Source organism: Syngnathus floridae, chromosome 9, assembly GCF_059516105.1.
Source record: "Syngnathus floridae isolate MCC-2025c chromosome 9, RoL_Sflo_1.0, whole genome shotgun sequence".
Taxonomy (NCBI): domain Eukaryota; kingdom Metazoa; phylum Chordata; class Actinopteri; order Syngnathiformes; family Syngnathidae; genus Syngnathus; species Syngnathus floridae.
The window spans coordinates 9,683,314-9,702,500 of NC_142421.1; the positions used below are offsets into that span (position 1 = coordinate 9,683,314).

General features: G+C 41.1%; 1 protein-coding gene and 1 long non-coding RNA gene across 7 annotated transcripts in view; one reads left to right on the top strand and one right to left on the bottom strand.

Moving 5' to 3' along the window:
• Positions 1–18,340, bottom strand: part of LOC148393390 (uncharacterized) — a 31,071-nt gene extending 12,731 nt beyond the window's left edge. Inside the window, exons 1-4 of one of the 3 annotated variants that reach the window (XR_015860546.1) lie at positions 17,768–18,340; positions 17,018–17,075; positions 14,087–14,476; positions 13,899–13,990 (exon numbers count right to left, since the gene is read on the bottom strand). This is a non-coding gene — a long non-coding RNA (uncharacterized LOC148393390). Of the gene's footprint in view, positions 1–10,648; positions 12,954–13,898; positions 13,991–14,086; positions 14,477–17,017; positions 17,076–17,767 lie in introns of those variants that run through there. The other 2 variants (XR_015860547.1, XR_015860548.1) reach the window with 2 other exon arrangements.
• On the top strand, positions 1,594–19,142 carry vit (vitrin). 4 transcript variants are annotated; one of them, XM_088385588.1, is made up of 22 exons: positions 1,594–1,891; positions 5,237–5,317; positions 5,690–5,755; positions 6,278–6,434; positions 6,522–6,655; positions 6,727–6,804; positions 6,950–7,141; positions 8,046–8,084; positions 8,170–8,220; positions 8,522–8,584; positions 9,027–9,089; positions 11,052–11,126; positions 11,271–11,336; positions 11,655–11,717; positions 12,835–12,897; positions 13,080–13,127; positions 13,946–14,011; positions 14,127–14,274; positions 14,360–14,463; positions 15,388–15,614; positions 15,844–16,357; positions 16,790–19,142. In XM_088385588.1, exons 2-22 carry the CDS (start codon positions 5,284–5,286, stop codon positions 16,966–16,968), a joined length of 2,430 nt encoding a protein of 809 aa, XP_088241714.1. In that variant the 5' UTR covers positions 1,594–1,891; positions 5,237–5,283; the 3' UTR covers positions 16,969–19,142. The 4 variants fall into 4 exon arrangements, with proteins under 4 accessions (XP_088241714.1, XP_088241716.1, XP_088241715.1 ...); XM_088385589.1 differs by lacking the exon at positions 11,655–11,717 and having other exon boundaries at positions 1,597–1,891; XM_088385590.1 differs by lacking the exons at positions 9,027–9,089; positions 11,052–11,126 and having other exon boundaries at positions 1,595–1,891.
• Positions 19,143–19,187: the final 45 nt, after the last annotated feature.

Sequence of the window (19,187 nt, forward strand, 5' to 3'; positions counted from 1 at the left end):
TCATACGTCAGGTAAGAACTGGAAATGACCACATTGTTCCAATAAATTTGTAAACGTAAAACATTCCAGAATGTGTCATGAAGACAGAATCGAGTTTTAAGGCTCGGACCAGAACGTATGCTGCTTGAAAGTTGCTCATTGGCACCAAAACATCTGGAAACTGTCTCCAGCTCATCCCAAAGTATGTGATGGCACTCACGCACAGGCTGCCTCTGGCTCCTCATGCTCACGTACTTCCTACATCCCGCATTCTCCAGACCGTGTGGGTATGGTGTCTGCGCCACTAAAAAGAAGCTTTTATTAACAGTCAGGCGTTCTTTGTTTGATAGTGGTCAAGTCTTGTACTCACAATCTAGAACAGTGTCAATCGCTGAATAGCGGCTAATCACAACTGGATTTTCACCAAAGAACAACAAATTTAAACATTCAACTTTACGACTTAAAGTGACAAAGGAGTTTCCTACATGAGCAGTTTGGAAAAGGCAAACTGCACCATGAGGACTGTCATTCTGTTTTGGGGGAAAAGTTTATGAAAAAGGGTTTTTTCTCGCATAAACTAAGCTCCATAAAGAATGGCTGGATGAGTTTGCTGTTCAGCTTTGGAAGGAGTTGAAAGCACACCAAACACCTTTGCAAGACACCTGAACTGCAATTGTGAGCGAGATCTCCTCACCTAATATTTGTGACCTCTGACCTTGTTATGGTTATTCTCGATAAATGGCCCATAATGGCCCTATTACAAAGGGAGGAAATTAAATCTATTGTATTTTTTTTTCATGATCATTTTTAGTAAACCCTGACTTTGTTATAATGGGAATCATGTAGGAAATTAAATGCTTACACTTATGTATGAAATTATAAGTTATCATTGCAAATACTTGAATTTTGAGGTGCTATGCAGCAAACGAACAATGCAAGGAAGGTCAAAGTTCAAACTCAAACCTTCAGCCTTCGAGCTGTGACTCAGGTGTGTTAACTTCTGTAGTAAAACATAAACAGTGATCCCTCGCTACTTCGCGTTTCGTTTATCGCGGTTTCACTAAATCTCAGATTTCTTTTCCCCAAATTAAAAAAAAACATTTAAAAGAACTTTATAATTGAGGAAACATGTGTCTAACCTTTAGGACATTGTAGTATTGCTCCAAATGTTCGTTTATATTCCTTTAGAAGTCCGTTTTCGCGTGTTAGCACGATCGCGAATTAGCATATTTCCGCTAACTCGTTATCCTGCCCAGTACTTCTTGTTGGTGACCGTACTTCGCGGATTTCACTTATCGCGGGTGGTTTTTGGAACCAATTAACCACGATAAACGAGGGATTACTGTGCTGCCAGTATTATGTATATTACAAAATTAATCAACATGCTATTGCGATTGATATCGTACATCTCCAACACTGTGTATGTAGGTGTGACGTGACCACATCAGCCGTGTAAGTAATCGTGGATATGAATTGAAGAGTGCATCTGTCAAGCAAGTGTTGATTGTTGTGTGTCTGTGAGTGCGCGTGTGGAAGAGGAGGCGTTGACTGTGGCGAGAGTGAACGCTGGACACATTCAAATATGGTTTCTCTCCTGCGCAACAGAAAAACACAAGTAAACAAAGACTTACAAGTAAAGATGATCTTTGCAATATGCTGACATGCTGCATGGCTGCAGGCTCAACGCATCCTCTCTGTGCGTGAGCGAGGAACTCGCGTGTCTCAAGTGGGACGGGCAAGTGAGGAAACTCTGGCTCCATCCACTTCTCCACTTTTAATCAGCAGCTCCGATCATGCACGACTAAAAAAAGTCCAGGTGGAGGCTTCACTCACTTGAATGGAGGCGTCAAACTAGTGCGCAAGGATTTACTTTCGCAACGTGAGTTGCTGCGAGATTACTTGAACTCATTGAGTAAGTTATTTTTAATAACTTGATGGATGATGGCAAATTTGACTGAATGAAAGCTATACTTTTTTCTTTCTGTGCGTAATTGACGCGAGTTCAGGCTGATTGTGGAATGGTGTTCCGGTCTTTTTTTTTTTTTTTTTGTCTTGTTTTTGGGGGGTTTTGTTTTTAACCTGTTAGAGTTACAAAAACGGTTTTCATTTTTATTTTAACGTCAATATTCATTTACAGACTGCAACACTCTTTATTTATTATTATTATTATTATTATTATTATCATTTATTATTGTTATTTATTAATAGCAAAGATCCTCCCACTTTTTTGAATGATTTTAAATAGAATGAATTAAGTTGTCCAAGGCAGCCATTCAAAGAGAAGAACTTTTCATGAGTGGTGATTATTTTTTACCCTCCAACCTCTATATTGAAAGACTGAACTTTGAGAAGGCTTTTTTTTTTTTTTAATGTTCATGCATTGCACACATTTCTTGCACTGTACTGTATTTTACATGTCTACTAAGTTAGATCAGGGAAATGTTGGTGTGTAAACAAAATGTCTAGAAGCAGACTGGAGCAGGCTGTGGCTTGCACAGAAAGCAGTGCCAGGTATTAAAGTATTCCAAGCTGTACTGGGTTTGATCACCAAACAGGGCTCATGGTCGCTCGAGGCTTTAAAGATAACTTTGAAGATTAGGCTGTCCTATATTTTCTCATTTTTTTCCTTTCCAAACCTCCCTCAAATAAATCATTTACTGTCATAACATCCAGTAGTAAGTGTCATAGTTACATTTACAACTGTATGTCAGTGTGCGTAATTAAGCCCTGCAAAAGTACTAAGAGGGTAAAATGGCTATAATTATAACATTTTCAATTACATTATTATTTATGTGAAAGCCCTTAAATGAAAGCTGAAAGTCTCTGCACACACACGCGCACCACACAGTATGATAAGATTTTACCCAATGACAAGAATCGCTGACCCAATAAAAGTATGTTTGGTCAAAGCTTTTAGAGGAGCACCCCCATGATGCTTTCACTTGATTTGTTGATACAGCACTTGGCACATGAAACATGCTTACAATACAACTGTGACACCAGTGAATGCTGGGATTTAGCAAAACCAGCACATCCCTGGTGTACGTGTGTATCTCTGTCATCTCTAACGATAGGATGAATATGCAGTTGTGTGCAATGTTAAGTTACCATGGCACTGAAGTCACTTTTATTTATACTGGCAAAGTGGGTCAACTTAGGACAAAATGCACTTTTTCCACCTTGTTCCTTTTGACTGTGAGTATTTGTTTAAGGAGCGGCAATGTATAAAAGGCCCTTTCAACACCTCAAGTGTGTACAATGCAGGTGTACTGTATGCCAACCGGTGAACTTTTGACTGGATTGCACTTTGAAAAAAGGCTCCTGCAGCTGCCCTTCATCCTGTTTGCAGCGTCTTTCCACCTGATTTCCAGGTGTCCCTTATCAAGCACAAGCCGATTCCTGCTGATTGTGCATCAAATGGAAATACCCCTGCAGCAAATTTTTACTCCTCGTGCAGTATGCATGAAAGTTTGGGAAAAGAGTTCAATTCTGTTTTGCGCTCTTAATCCACTTTGTGGCGAGGGGGTTACCCTGATGAATGTGCTATAATTCCTTCAGTTATGTGGTCTGTCTGAGCTGACAGGTTTACTACAGAATAAGTGAGAACTGTTGTGCAGAACCTTTCACCTTCTGAATTGGATGAGGAAAATTCCTCTGACATTTCCGTTCCTTTTTTGGAGCATCTGTGGAAGGATCACTACTAGTGAACAAAGCCTATCAAAATTCTACCATGGATAGGTAACAGCAGCTGCAGTTTGAATTTTTTTTCCTTGATTGGAGAGAAGCAATATGAGCTGTAGACAACTTTTTATTTATTTCTATTTGGTCAATGATATGCAAACAATGAAGAGAGCTCCACCGTGGGAAATTGAATGAGAAAACTTTGACAAGTACCCTCCTTGCAGGAGTTGACTTAACTGAGCAAAGTGTGAGGAATTGTCCTCCACTCCCAATGCAGGCCTGCCTTTTAGTAGCAGAGTATCTGCCCCAGCTTGCTAAAGTCAACTCATACATGAGGGAAATGGTCGTCCCTGACGATGCAGAAGAAGTCATCAGACTTCCAGTGCAGTGGAAAAATGAAGTCAGTGCTCATGAATGTGAGATCAAAATGTTTAGCAACATCGGGCATGTTTTACCGCTGCTGTTTAAGAAGTTAAATCGGAACAATGTTCTCGGTAAAAACTATGTCGATTAAAAGGGGTGGAAGGGATTTGTAGTATTTAGTTACTGTGTATTGGGTTTCCAAATCGAACATGCAAAGACAGCGGAGAACAGAATAGGCCTGTCACTATTGATTACTTTTAGAATTGATCCATCAATCAATCAAATAGTGCGATACATTTTTATTTTGCTTGTAAGTGTATGACAACCTTTTTTTCTGTCCAGTTACTCTTTATTGACCCATTACTGTTGTATGTTAGATATTGTTTAGTGAATAAAAAAAAACATTTTTGAAACAAAAACATATTAATAAATATCAAAAACATAAAACCTATAAAAACAATGATATCTTATTGTGTATTCTTTCTGACAAATATGTTTTGATTGGCGGTCTTTATCAATGTGATTGTTGGCTGCAGTCGCGTAGAGCAAGCTATCTTGTGTCATATAATAGTTTGTTCCTTTCACATGGTTAAATAAGTCCATCAAAATATTAATATACTAAGTGAACCTCAGTGTGACCTTGACCCCGAGATGGTCACATTGGTCCTCTTTCACATTGACCTGTGTGTGACGAGAAATCACCTTGGTGGGTGGTATGGCATTCCAGTGTTAACAGGAAACGCCAACAGCGAGTTCATCCAACAGTCTGTCGGTGAAAAGCAGGTGAAAGTAGCTCAAAGGCTTTTGTGGCTGCTTATCAAGGCTTGAATCAATACTTCAGCTGACCTGCAGTGTGGATTCCATTTTTGCTCGTGTTCACGCCAGACAAAAATAACTGGCATTCAGCTTCATGTGGTCATCACGGCCATCTGATCTGTTCAATCTAATTTTGCTTGCACTACTCTCTAATTGACTCTGCATGATGTCATTTATATTCTTTTGCGACAAACAAGTTTGTTACAATAGCCAGCTGTGAGGTGTGGAGCCTCTTTTTTTGTTAGTCAATACATCCAAGCACAAGCCGAGTTATATTTGATCGTCTCGTGTGGTTGAGGAGGTATGCAGCTTTTAGTCCAGGACTTGCACAGTGGGAGAAGTATACTCAAATGTTTTTTGTCAACTGTTAAGTTCTGTTTTTGCTCACTTTTCAAAGAGTTTACACAAGGACATCTGGTCCACGGAACCACCACATACTCAACCATGATCAGAACATCAGTAACTGTCGTCTGCCTTGGTGAGTTAAATGGGTTTTCTTTCACTTAATGTAAAAGACGTATGGCAAGATTCCACAAAAGGGGAAAATTGTTAACACTGTAACTGATGCCAAAACACACACAAATAATGTCATTACACTTAAAGTTGAGTTAATGTTACAAGGTCTCACAGGCTTCATAATACTTTTTTTTTTCTTTTGCCTTTGAACTGAAGCAATGTTGTGTTCAAGTTTTTGAGCCCCGAAACACACATATGCGAGTGTTTTTATGATTAATGATCCTTTTGTATTTCTTTGTTGTGTTGAGGGACACACATCATTTTAAGTTCCTCTGGCTGAGGGTTTGGATGCTCAATGAATGATCAATTTTATCTTCCTTTATTTTACACACAGCACTCCTTCTGTCCTGCACTTGTCGGGCCAAGCCGAATGGGTCAAAGAGTAAGAAACCAAAGCAAGGTAGCGATCATTGGCACGCAACACGTTATTTTATGTCAGTTATAACGTCGCCTTCTCACTCCTCTTCACCACCTGCCTGACAACCTGCTTACCGCATAAATAATTTCATAATGTCAACGCTGACACCGTATTAGATTTATTAACTATGAGGTTATCCAAAGTGCTTTGTTGCCATGAAACTATTGCGTTGATTTGTTATAGCAGGTGAACTCTAAATACAGTATACGCTTACTCAACGGATAATGCTGCATTTTCCTGAAATGGGCACCACATGTATTTTTCCAAGATAAAAGTCATGTCATCCAATGGAGTAATTTATAATGCAGACTAAATCCTAGCAACAAATCCCCAATTAAATTGTTTGCTGTGACAATGAATTGATTGTAAGAATTGCTGATTACAAGCCGCTTAATATGCGTATCTGCTTAACAAATAATCGGCTCATCGTTTTAGCAATTGCAATGTTGTCAAAACAACAGGTAACTACCATATACAGTAAGCACGCGTCTCCTCTGTTCATAGTGGTTCCGGCCATTGAGTGCGACGTCAGAGCCGGAAAGATTAGTCTCCCGGAATTTATAGTCAAATGCCCCTCGCACTGTCGGGAGACCAAGCAACAGGTGTACGGAACAGGTGTGTTCGCTTCCATCTCCAGCATCTGCAACGCCGCCATCCACAGGTACATAGAAGCCGCACTGATGATGATTATTAAGAGGTGAAAGGCTTACAGAGGAAGCTGAAAGGGAAAATGCATATCTGCCAACAGTGGCATTATCACCAATTCGGGAGGAAAGGTGATTGTGAGGAAAATGGCAGGCCAGAACATCTATAAAGGCAGCAACTCCAATGGCGTGCGTTCTCTGTCACTTCCGAAATGGAGAGAATCCTTTGTTGTCACAGGTATGCGTAGCAGCAATTTATTTTCGTTAACACAACATAACTAGATTGACATACCTTGCTGCTTTCTTTAGAGGGGAAGCCCAAGAAAGGTGTGATCTACCCAGCTACCCTCAACTTTGTTCCTTCAAGACCAACTTATGTGAAGACAAGTAAGAGGAAGGATGAGTTTGTTCTAAATGACGTTTCTGGAAACTTCAGTCAAAATGTTATAAATCAAAGTCCAGGGCCACGGTAGACATTCTTTGTGCTCATCCATCTTGTAGACGACAGCCTTCATTTGTCATCTCCTCTTAGGTCAAAAGGACAAAGCACCCACTGCGCTTCCGACAACAACAACACCTGCACCCACCACCACCACCACAACACCTGAACCTACCACAGTTGTCCCCACGACCCAGGCTCCCACTCCCACCACCACGCCTCCTCCCCCACCGCCCCCTACCACTCTCAAAAGCCGCACTGCCGTTCATAAAGTCAGAGATGCAGGTGACCCAAATCAAACATGTTTTCTGATGGATCAATGCATGTCACGTGAAGGATTCCACAGTCCACACAGACGATCCATCGTGCTGCCTAACTAACATCTGAACAGCAGTGTGTCATTACTAGCTCTTTTTATTTTTTTGCCAAAACAGGCCTTTCTTTATTCATGTGATGGCAGCAAGTGTTGTCATGACAAATGGCTGCCGCACTGCCTTGCACTTGTGCTGCTATTTTGACTCTGACCTAAAGCTCATTCGATTGCAACTCTCACCACCTCAAATACATGTAAACATTATCAAACACTTTGAGAACAAAAGCAGCCACAGTGAGTGCTCAAAGGTGCTGTGTGTTAAAGTAATGTGTGGCTCACACGCCGGAAAACCTCTTTTCAACTAATGATGTTTTCTCTCCTTGCTCAATTTGTCTTTCTTTTACTTAGGCAGCGATCACCCATATCTTGCCCATGTAGCAGCGTCTAGTTCAAATGAGTGAAGCAAATGGTGGCATGACATGATTTACAGAGCTCATTTCCGCACAGCAAAATAATCTATGGCAAGCATTAAGTATTTGCTTCTTAGAGGCGCCATTCAGCAAAAGCTTTTTTCACAAAGTCGGCGGACAACTGACTCAAATTTATATTGCTTCTATTTTAATGTATGGAGTGAAACATTTCACATCTTTAGGAGCTAAATAGGCAAGTGACTTAATGAGTTATAAGTCAAGTTAAATAGCTTTTGAGTCGGAAGTTGTTTTATGTGAAAAAGGCTCACATAATCTAGAACTCAAATGTAATGTGCTGACATAATTTGTATATTTGAGATGATCATAACCTGGTGGGTGGTGGATGCTCATGCAGTTCCGTTGATTGTTGCCTAAATGTATTTATGTTATTCCAACACTGATGTAGGGCAATCACAGAGCGCTCAAGGCAAGAGTCCCAGCCAAGGTAGTCGACTGACTCTGCAGCTCTTAGAAAATCCTTCATGCCACATGTGGCAAATCTTTGACGATATCATGATGTTTCTTTAAAGTATTCCGTGGGAGCGCCTATCCAAATAGATACCCACAGCGTCCCAACGCAGGTACTGTAAAGACAACTTTTGAATATCCCTGATGATACTTTTGTTTGCTTTCCCTTCTTACTAACTTATATGCATAAACTTGCATGAACTTTTGTTGCTGCTTTTTGGCCACAATGTTTTTGTTGTGTTCTTTTTCAATACCACTCAGTGACTGTTTTCAGCTTGCTTCAAGCTTAACTAGTAAGTATCATGCATTACAAAGGAATATAAAAATATTCATTTAAAAAAAAAAATGTTGATTAAACCCAAAGACCTCATGTGTTATTTCATATGATCTCATTCTGTTTTTGTCTGCTCACAGGTCTGCGCAGACCAGAGGCAGGTTCGCCTATGAGGAGACAGTCGGCGTCTCCAGTTGGGCCGGGTCAGTCTCATTCTATACACACGCACCCACACACACATGTACAGGTAGACCTGGTGGAACCAACGTGGAATGTAGGTGAAGGTCAGTGGTGCTTGAACAAGAATGTTGGAGATGCTGTATGAGTGCCCGTGATGTCCACACCCATAATGCTCCGCTATCCTCACCCTAAGACTGCCGCTAATCCACCCAATCAAGCTCACATTCCTTTCCCAGTAGCCACTCTTTTGTTATCGGCCGCATCCTCAAATTCAGCTTTTCACCTCCCAAGATTTCTTTTTTTAAAAAAGAGACAATATTATTTTTGCTTCAAGGACAAGGTAAAACAGATTAGCTGAAATGATGGATGTAGCCTGTGCTTCCTCTTTCCCAATGATTTGTCATCTTCCTGCTCTCTATGTCTTCTACTTTATATTTTTTTTCTGTTTCTTATTGCTCCAAGCAGCTTTTAACAGAGGTCAGCCGACCCCAAAGGAACGGACTCCAATCATGAGCCAATCCAATCCTGGTAAGTGACTCAATAGTATCAGCAGACGCACTAATAGGTGGCCAAGGAGGCTGTGTGGTTTTTTTTTTTAATCTCCCTGTACTTTTTTAAATTTGTTTTGGGATAAGTTCCAGTTTACACTTACAGATTGACAGTAACATTCAAAGTGATAAAATTACTGCTTTTTATTGCTGATATTTTTGTAGTTGTACTCTAGAAGAATTTGAATCTAGATAACTGCATTTAGCTATCTGAGACTTGCTGTGGCTCAGTATAAGAGGGGAGACATGAAAAATGAGCTTTAAGTGCCTCTGAGATGACTGACGTGGAGATAAAAAGCATTCATCTCGTGCCATATCTGCACTGTAGAAGATAAGACCGTGATGAGAAAGGCTCTCTCTCAGTAAAGTAATTGTACCTTCCAAGAGAGTCCATCAGGCCTAGCCTCTTCCCATTCCTTGTAAATGCTTGCAGAGAGAGAGATCCGGTTTTGCATACACTGCGGTTTTACTTCCTTGCTGCATTCAAACCAGAAGGCTTTTTGTCTTGACGTGGAAGTGCCTCTGTTTTGACTTATGTGGAATTGAACAGCATCCAATACAATACAATCCATCCAGTCCAATCTATCTCCATGATAATTAAATAATGTTTATCTGCTTGTGAAGTTTATTAGCAGCGGTAATGATGGTTAAAGGCTGGGTAAGAGTGCAAAGAGGCAAATTGTGTATAATAAAGGGGAATTTTTTGGACACCCGTCAGGGAAATTCTGAAGGGCAGAGTTGGAAGGTCAGAGGTGGAGATCAGCCATGCGAGGGGATGAAGTGCTCAAATCGTGATGATTTATGACTTTCTTTTTTTCCCCTATTCGAAAATGTTACTGTTCATAACAATCTTCATCAGTATATAAAATAAAGTACATAACAAAATTTGTAAACAGAAGTTAATGCAAAGCAGCAATATCAAGTTTTGCTGGCATAATACATACACATTTTTAAAGCTTTAATGATTACCTGACTTTTTTAATTTAAGGTGATTTAAAAAAACAAAAGAAACACACACTCCAAAACCATCACACACAAAATGTGGCACTCTGACCTTGTGACCGCTGGTGTTTTTTGTTTTTTTTGGTCTACACTGTCCCAACTTTAAAATAATACTCCCATGCTCCAGTGAGCAGGGAGTCAACACAGAGCTGGCCTGCTCGCTGCCACAGGATGGGAACCCTGAGCCCAGGCTGTGCGCTTGTGTAAGCTAGCCATTTGTTGCACGGAGTGTGCACTGAAGTGGCTTAAGTCCCTTGAGACTCATGTGATGCTCTGCTCTGTATGTTTGAACAGTTACTGTAGCTATACAAGAGTTAACATCATTTTGTTAGAATTTTATTTTACTAGTTTTAAGTTTTACAAAAAAGCTTAGTTTTAGAATTTAGAATCAATTTAGAATTGATTGTATATTTTTTTTCTCCGCTAATAGAATGTTTGTTCAGAGCAAAATGGTCACGTTGTATTGTGTACTATAGTAAACTACAATTCTCAGGAAACTGTTTTTTTTTTTTTTTTTTTTTTTTAACAAAAAGCATTTTCATAATGGAAAAACATTTTGATCCATTCGTTTTTGTTAACTATAAAAACATTTTGGGACGTGTAGGAAACCAGCTAGCAATTACAGCAGATTAACAAGAACCAAACAGAAACAAGTAGATCCAGACTAATTACACAATGAAGTATTCATTGTGAGTAGGATGGAACTGATTACTGGAGACACACAACTTGGTAAGTATACGTAGATGCATGTTGGTTTTGCGCATTCTTTGTACCTTCCTCCATCTAACGTAATGCAAACAATCGTAGAGGCTCAGCTGTCTGAGTTACTACGGTATGTTTCATGTTTGACTCAAGGCTGAACATCTTGTGTACGCTCCACTAATGACGCGGAAGCTTTAGTGGAGGTCACAAGTATGCTCTCTTATCTTCCCCTGCACAGTTTTTCCAAGGAGGGACTGGGCCCCTCCGTCCTTCCCACGTCCTGAGTGGTTCCCTGGTGCCAGACGATCATCAGGTACTCCAACATAGACCAGAACATCAGTGCTCTGATGATAATGATTCGATAGAATAAACTTGAACTGTGGTTAACTATAGAAGTCGCGGTAATCATTTGTAAGGGGACAAGCACCTTAACTGCAACCCTCTGCTGTATATTTAGATGTTGTTTATGCAGCGCCAGACTCAGGATACACGTGGAGTGAAACGGACACACCGGAGATGACAGGTAAGTCTTGGACAGCAACTTGTTTGTATCATTGCATGCTGCATGTGCACATAGCATGATGCATGATCATGTGACTGATACAGTTGGACATGTGCAGAGCATGAATGTGTTGAATGGGTGCCGTAGTTGCTCAAAGTAAAGAGCTGTAATGTGACGTGCAGAAGCAGGCGGCAAATTGAGCATGTGAGGTATGATGTTTTCACTGGTGTGGGATTGGCTATGGAGCATGACATAATCAATCGCAGCCATGGAAATAAGTGCTTTCCTTCTGAAGTTTATTGTGGGAACACTAACAGGTTTTAAACCATCCTCCTCTAGTTCAGGATCACAGGCCCGATATCTCAGACTTTGAGCGCTGGTATTATAACATTGGATCATACCGTAAGTGTTTTTCTCTTCTGTTCAAAGCCAACTAACAATTCTTGGGGGGGGGGGGGGGGGGATCAGTCTTAGATTGGATTTCATTTAAGTTCATGAAAGATTCTTGTATAAAGCCATATGTGGTATGACTAATGCAGAGCTACCTGTGAAACATCTTTTGGAGTGGTAACTAATAACTTTGACAACATAACGTGTGAGTTCATATTTTTGCCTCTTTGTTAGATTCTACTGGCACTTGTGTTTTACTTTCAGTATTTATTTATGTACGTATTTAGTTATTTAACAATTGGATTTACCACACTAATAACCGACAACATATTAACATTTTTTGCCTCTTAGTTAGACTCTACTTGCACTTATGTTGTGTTTTCCTTTCAGTATCTATTTATTTAACAATTGGTTTGGTGGCACGGTAGCGCACTGGTTAGCACGTCCGCCTCACAGTTTGGAGGGTGCGGGTTCTGTGTGGAGTTTGCATGTTCTCCCCGTGCCTGTGTGTGTTTTCTCCAGGCACTCCGGTAACCTCCCACTTCCCAAAAACATGCATGGTAGGCTGATTGAGCACTCCAAATTGCCCGTAGGTTTGAGTGAGAGTGTGGAGGGTTGTTTGTCTCTGTGTGCCCTGCGATTGGTTCAGAAAATGGATGGATGGATGGACGGACGACGGGTGAACAATTGGTGTCATCTGTTTGCAATAAAATCGTGTCTTATTTGTAAGGTCAAAAGTGACCTTGTTCTTTCAACGAGTAAGGCTTTTTCAGACTTGAGTATTGTGTGTGGAGTATAGAAGTCTTCCAGAAGTACTCCCTCAAGTACGTTTAAAGGCAAACTCATTCCATTTGTTTATAGGCTCAGTTTTGGCTCATTGGCAAGGCCCAAACAGTTGAGCAAACAGCCTTCGGTTCCCGATTACAGGTTGTAGCTGTTTGAAGACGCCCGCAAAAGCAATCTTAAAAGAAAGGAAATTCCTTCCCGGCATGCGCCACTAAATTTCTACCACGCATCCTACCAGATGGGAACCGAAACCAGCGGGAGTGGGCCGACCAGCCGTGATGTTTGTGTTTGGCATGAGATGCGTGTCACAGATGTGCGATGACTGAACATGTGTTCCTTTTAGTGTCCCGAGCCACTGACTTGGATGGCAACCGCCAAGCGCCGCTGGATACAACTGCTACGAGAGGTGAGCTGCGGTCAACATGGCTGCAAAACACCTGCTTGTATCCAGTCCGGCATTAGCTTGGAAAAAAAAAAAACACATGACAACCATAAAGATCATCTCAGTTGACATGTGACATATTATCATGCCAAGCCTTTCGTGAGTATTGCTAGTAGTGATTTGCTTGCGTGATATCATCTGTGCAGTGGAAACAGTGGATGAATGGAGGCCTGACGCAAACCTATATCAATCAGGTGAGATCCTTATCGATACTTATTTCTGCCTCTCAATGGAGTTGTCTTGGCACCATTAAGTCGCCTGGGTAGAGCGTAAGTACAAACCAAGCTGAGGTTTTCCAAGGCAAAAGCATGTGGCTTTGTGGGAGACCTCTAATTGAAGGGATGTTGAGATAATGTCAAACAGCATGATGGCTTATGATCAAAGTGACCCCTGATTGGGTTTACGCAATACACATACACACATTAGAAGGCAGACAGCTGCTGTTATTTGGGAAAATTCCATGATAAAATTAACTTTTGGATTCTTGACTGTTTTTTTTTTTCTTTCTGATCAACATATTTCAATGGTTTGGGAAGGAAGGTCCAGTGCATCTGTAATTTAGACTTTTTCCAAAGTTGAAAATTAGTTGATTTCTGAATTGTTGGCAAAAAAATTCAAATGTTTTTTTTACATGCGCTCAACATGGGGTATTGTGTATAAAGAATTTAACAAGGTTGGAAACTAAATTGTAATAAGCAACAATTTATGTTCATGTATCCTTGATATTGTTCACATGTTCAAACGCTCAGTTATACAACATTCCTAGGAAATGACAATGTCCAATCACTGAACTATTTTTTGAACACATTTACCCCAGTTTACCATTTAATAATGTGGCTGTACTACTCTATATAAGCTATAATTAACAATATTTAACATAACAATATGTTTTTCCATTCATCAGATGAAATAACCAAATCCGATTTGACTACCATTTTAGAAGCATGGACCAAAACAAAACCTACCATGCATTGGTGGTTGAGATTTGATGAAGTCTTACTTTTCTTTGCAGGCTTCAGCATGAGAGAGCAGGCACCTGCACCCAGAGCACCTGAATCTGTGTCACAGGGAGACCCAGGTATGGGTATGGGTGGGAACTATTTCACACCACGTTTGCCATTTGAGATTGTGTTTTGAAGCACTTCAAGCTTACCATGTTGATTAAACTGATGATTTTTGTGATGTGTCCTTAGACTGCAAGGTGGATCTGGTATTCTTGATGGACGGGAGCTGGAGCATTGGGAAGCGGCGTTTTAAGATCCAAAAGGATTTCCTGGCCGAGGTGGCTCAGGTCATCAACATTGGTGTGGCTGGACCCATGATGGGCGTCGTTCAATACGGGTTAGTTCTCTCCTCTTTTGCCATAGAAATCGAAACATTTTCAGATGGGAAAAAAAAACTTCTGTGTCTATTGCTTGGTGCGCAGAGACGACGCGGTCACAGAGATCAGCCTAAAGAGTCACTCCAACTCCAGAGACGTGAAGACGAGCGTCGGCAAGATTGTCCAAAAGGGAGGCCTCTCCAATGTGGGTGAGTGTCATGCCTGCACAACACAAAGTGTGAAAGGGAAAAGGATGATGTTATTGTTTGGCTCATGAGCCGGATGCAATTTTCTCATGCAAGGATAGAATTAGATCTAAATTTGCTGCCGTACACTGTTAGTTAAATACAGTCTTGCATCTGTAAACAGTGTTTTTCTTTGGCTATGACCAGAAAGAAATTGGTTTGAGGAGTGTGAGGGTGGACTTGTGGGGGCTTTCACTGACTTAAGAGTTGCGTCTCCTACCACATGTGGCTTTGGGCCTCGCTTTAAACATTGCACACGAATACAAATAGCATTGTTTGCTCGCTCTCAAATCATGCAAACGTGTGACAAGTTATAAAAGTCACTAACAAAGCGTCTGCTGTTTCACCATTTTTAGAGCAGTATGCAGCCTGGTTAATGACAGGCTAAAGCTGGTGCTATATCGTTTATACGTAGACATACTCGTGTGGACTAGGATAAGAAATAGGCGACAAGTGCTGATTATAGTTTTATTGTGTGAAATGCAGTGGAAGCAGGCATGGTCAGGAAACACAGGCACAACTTCAAAACCGCAAGTATTTGATAAAGTCAGAGTTTGTCCTCACTGTATATTTAGAACATCCAGATTCTCAAAGCCTCAAGTATTTGATAAGTTATTTTTATTCCTCAGCATAAATCTGGAGGTTTCCCCCCCCCCAGTGTTTTTGAAACGACACCTTTATCTGCTTGTATCACGTGCAGCATTTTGGAAGTAGTGGCATATCTGTCACACAATTGTAAAAGCACCAATACGTTATAATTTGTATAAAACTGAAATATATATACTTATACCTCAAAAAGCTTGTTGGGATAGGCTCCAGGTCAACCATGACCCTAAAAACAGACGGATGTATTCTTCTTCACATTGCTGCCCCCTGGTGTCTAAACAGGTAAGGCCCTGTCCTACATCAACAAGCTCTACTTCAGTGACGCCAACGGGAACCGAGGAGGCGCTCCAAACGTTGCCGTGGTGCTGGTGGACGGCTGGCCCACAGACAAGGTGGAGGAGGCGTCCCGGCTGGCCAGAGAGTCCGGCATCAACATCTTTTTTGTCACCATCGAGGGTGCCGATGACAACGAGAAGCAAAACCTTGTGGAGCCCAATTTTGTAGACAAGGTAGGACCAGAGGGCAGTGATTCCTAAACACTTGTGTCACATTAGTGAGTTGGAAAAACCTTAGTTATCAAACTATGCGAGCGACTTATAGTGAATGAATATTTACTGATTGTGGCAGAACAGATTAGACTAGGTAAATTTGTGAGTAAAAGGATTGGGAACTGACAGTCAAAAATCTGAAATTCATAAGTACCATTTCATGAAAGTGTTTTGTCTTGCGGTCCCGCAGGCCGTGTGTCGCACAAACGGCTTCTACTCCTTGCCCGTGTCCAGCTGGTTCGCTCTGAGGAAAACCGTGCAGCCTCTGGTGAAGCGAGTGTGCGACACAGACCGACTATTTTGCAGCAAAACCTGCCTCAACGCCAACGACATCGCTTTCGTCATCGATGGCTCCAGCAGCGTGGGCACGGGCAACTTCCGCACCGTGCTGCAGTTTGTGGCCAACATCACGCGAGAGTTTGAGATCTCCGACACGGACACGCGAGTGGGCGCCGTGCAGTACACCTATGAGCAGCGGCTGGAGTTCGCCTTTGGCCAGCACAACACCAAGGCCGAGTTGCTCAACGCCATCAAACGCATCGACTACTGGAGCGGCGGCACCAGCACGGGAGCTGCCATCACTTACGCCGCCGAGCAACTCTTCAGCAAGTCCAAGCCCAACAAACGCAAAATATTGATCGTTATCACAGATGGACGCTCATATGATGATGTCAGAGCACCTGCGCTGGCAGTGCATAGCCAAGGTGAAGACCCGCTTTAAGTCTCTGATGGTTCAACTGTGGCATCTGGAATCTTCTTGTTTTACCTTCAAGCCAAAAGACAGTTTAAAAATGTGGACATGGAGTTTCCCTATTCTTCCCTGGTGGTGGTTATACTCTGGTTGCAGTCAATCCATAGAAAGAGTTCTGACTGGCTGGTGAACGACCGATTGGTATGCAAACGGTCGTTCACCAGCATCCCTGGCAATAACCACAACAACTGAAACAATATCAACAACCATATTGTGACCACACCAACAGAGACAGATTGGGAGACTCCAAAATGTAGAATTAAAGAACCCTTTTGGATTAAAGTGTGCCGTTAACGAGTGTTACATCTGTACAGAATTTTTCCATTGTGTGTTTTCATTATTTGAGGCCGGTGTGTAACTCTTCCCCTCCTTACCTGCATTCCAGGTGTGATCGCCTACTCTATCGGCATCGCTTGGGCCGCCCAGGACGAATTGGAGTACATCGCTACGGACCCAGACAAAGAGCACTCTTTCTTTGTGGATGAGTTTGACAACTTGTACAAATTTGTGTCCAAGATCGTCCAAAACATCTGCCAAGAGTTCAACTCCCAGCCCAGAAACTGAGGGCGAAACATGGTGGGCTGTTCTATCAGAACACTGAATTTTAACTTACTTTTTCTGCTAGCCACATGTGCCGCATTCATTGACGTATTTGAACAGAGGGGAGCATTCTACAACAGAACAAATTTTTGAGAATCAGTATTTGTTCCCCTACCAGTGGTGCTAATAATAGAGACATAGTATATGTATGTGCTACTTGTCTTTTGGCTGCATTGAAGAAAGCAGCACTGTCCTACATGCCTAATCCTTTTCTGATGTACCACTCTCTAATCACCTTTTATGAACAGTACCACTCAATCCAAGGGTTTCTACCCCTTATCAAACAATATCCAGTATTTTAGAGTAAATATTACAATGAAAGGAAAACAGCACTATCTCGTGGGATGTACATTACAGTATTAATCAATGTAATAGAAACCATTTTTTCCCACCAATATGAATCACCAATGAATGATCCATATCTAACTCAAATACTCCATACAAGTGCATTTCATAGTAAAACTCAGACTTAAACAGAAAAATAAAAGGACTACATCAATCAGGAGGGCGAATTCCTATGTAATTTAAAACCATAATACTGTCATTCCTTTAGATCAAGGGTCGGGAACCTTTTTGGCGGACAGAGCCATAAATGCCCATTTTTTAAAAATAATTTACTGTGAGAGCCATATCATTTAAAAAAACCAAAACGATAGGCTAAATACAATGCATGTATTTAAATTGAGACCAACGATTTTTTGCGTGTACTAATGTATTCTTTTTAATAACGTTTTATTATTGAAGCCTTGAAAAAAAAACTCACCATTAATGAGACTTCTGGGGCTGCATCGTTTTGCTGATGGCTTTGTAGCCCGGTTGACATGCGGTGAGGTTGAGCTTCATGCAGGCGTTGAGGCTCTCATCAGTCATAATGGCACGATCGTGAACGGTTCTTGCTGACAGAGGCATGTCTTTTATCCGTTTGAGTATCTTTTCTTTATCCGTGAAGTCGTCAAAAAGTTCATTAGCCACATCAAGCATAAATGTTTTGAAATGCTCGCCATCCAGGAATGGCTTTCCGTTACTCACAATTGCTAATGCGCCAGCAAAACTAGCTGAATTAAAGTCACCTTGTCTGGTCAATACACATATAAGGCACATAGCAGAGCATCCTCTCTCTACAAATGCGAATTCTACGGTCCACTCACTCAGAAATGTTCGGTAATCGTCATCTTTTTTTCTCTTCGCCATCTTTCTTGCTTGCTTGACACACACCAGCTAGCTAGCTAGCTGAAATTTTAAATTAAGCGGATGGAATTTAACCTCTCACGACCCCGTTTATTGGACCGTATTGTCCAATAAAAATCACGTTTTTTTGTCGACCTGGCGTCACCCGAAGGGCAGCTGGGATTGGCTGATAGGACGCAACCGTGGATTTCAGCGATAGAAAACAAGTGGGATGGATTGCAAACGTGATCATATTTTATATTTTGAAAGCTAATTTAATATTTTGATTTCAGTGGGTCTATTTTTTACTTTGATAATATCACAAAATTATGTATGATTTCAATTGTGTAAACAAATGTCAGATTTTTCCGCGAGCCATACACAGTCACCAAAAGAGCCATATCTGGCTCGCGAGCCATAGGTTCCCAATCCCTGCTTTAGATGGTTAATTTTTGTAAACTGTAATTATATTGAAATGTTTCCCTATGAGTAGTACAAGAATGCGTTTCGCCTTTTGAAATGACTGAAATGAACATTCCATGATATTTTTATGTATATTAAGACGCGCCTGTAAAGTCTGTGTAGCATTATAATGGCAACTGTTCATAATCGGTGGATTATTTGAAGGTGGTACCAAAATGTAAATCCACAAGATTTTATTGTGATGTGGTTCTTGCAGAAAGGCATACATCTCTTGAGGCTTCCTTGCGCTTTCTGTGGAGGTGTGTTTTCTTCCTAACAGGAGAGATTTGTTAGTGGGGACATTGTGTCAGTTCCTTTTGCAGACTATTCGTCTTTGGCATGCTGCATTATTTCCTTAACATTGCGGTCACTTTTAAACATCTGTTGTTTCAAGAGTATTTATGATTGTCTCCCTATTTGTACATATTCATATAAAAGCATTTGCTCACAATGATCTTTTTTTTGTTTGCAAGTTTTGATAAAATAAAGAAAATGAAGAAAACATTTAAGGGGGAAATGTGTTTTATAAGCAAGCATAAACATGACTGATATCA

Coding starts and splice junctions, on each gene's coding strand:
- vit (XM_088385588.1), top strand. CDS start 5,284: ATGATCAGAACATCAGTAACTGTCGTCTGCCTTG. Junction 13,128..13,945: donor CGCAAACCTATATCAATCAG/GTGAGATCCTTA, acceptor TTTTCTTTGCAG/GCTTCAGCATGAGAGAGCAG. Junction 15,615..15,843: donor AGCCCAATTTTGTAGACAAG/GTAGGACCAGAG, acceptor GCGGTCCCGCAG/GCCGTGTGTCGCACAAACGG.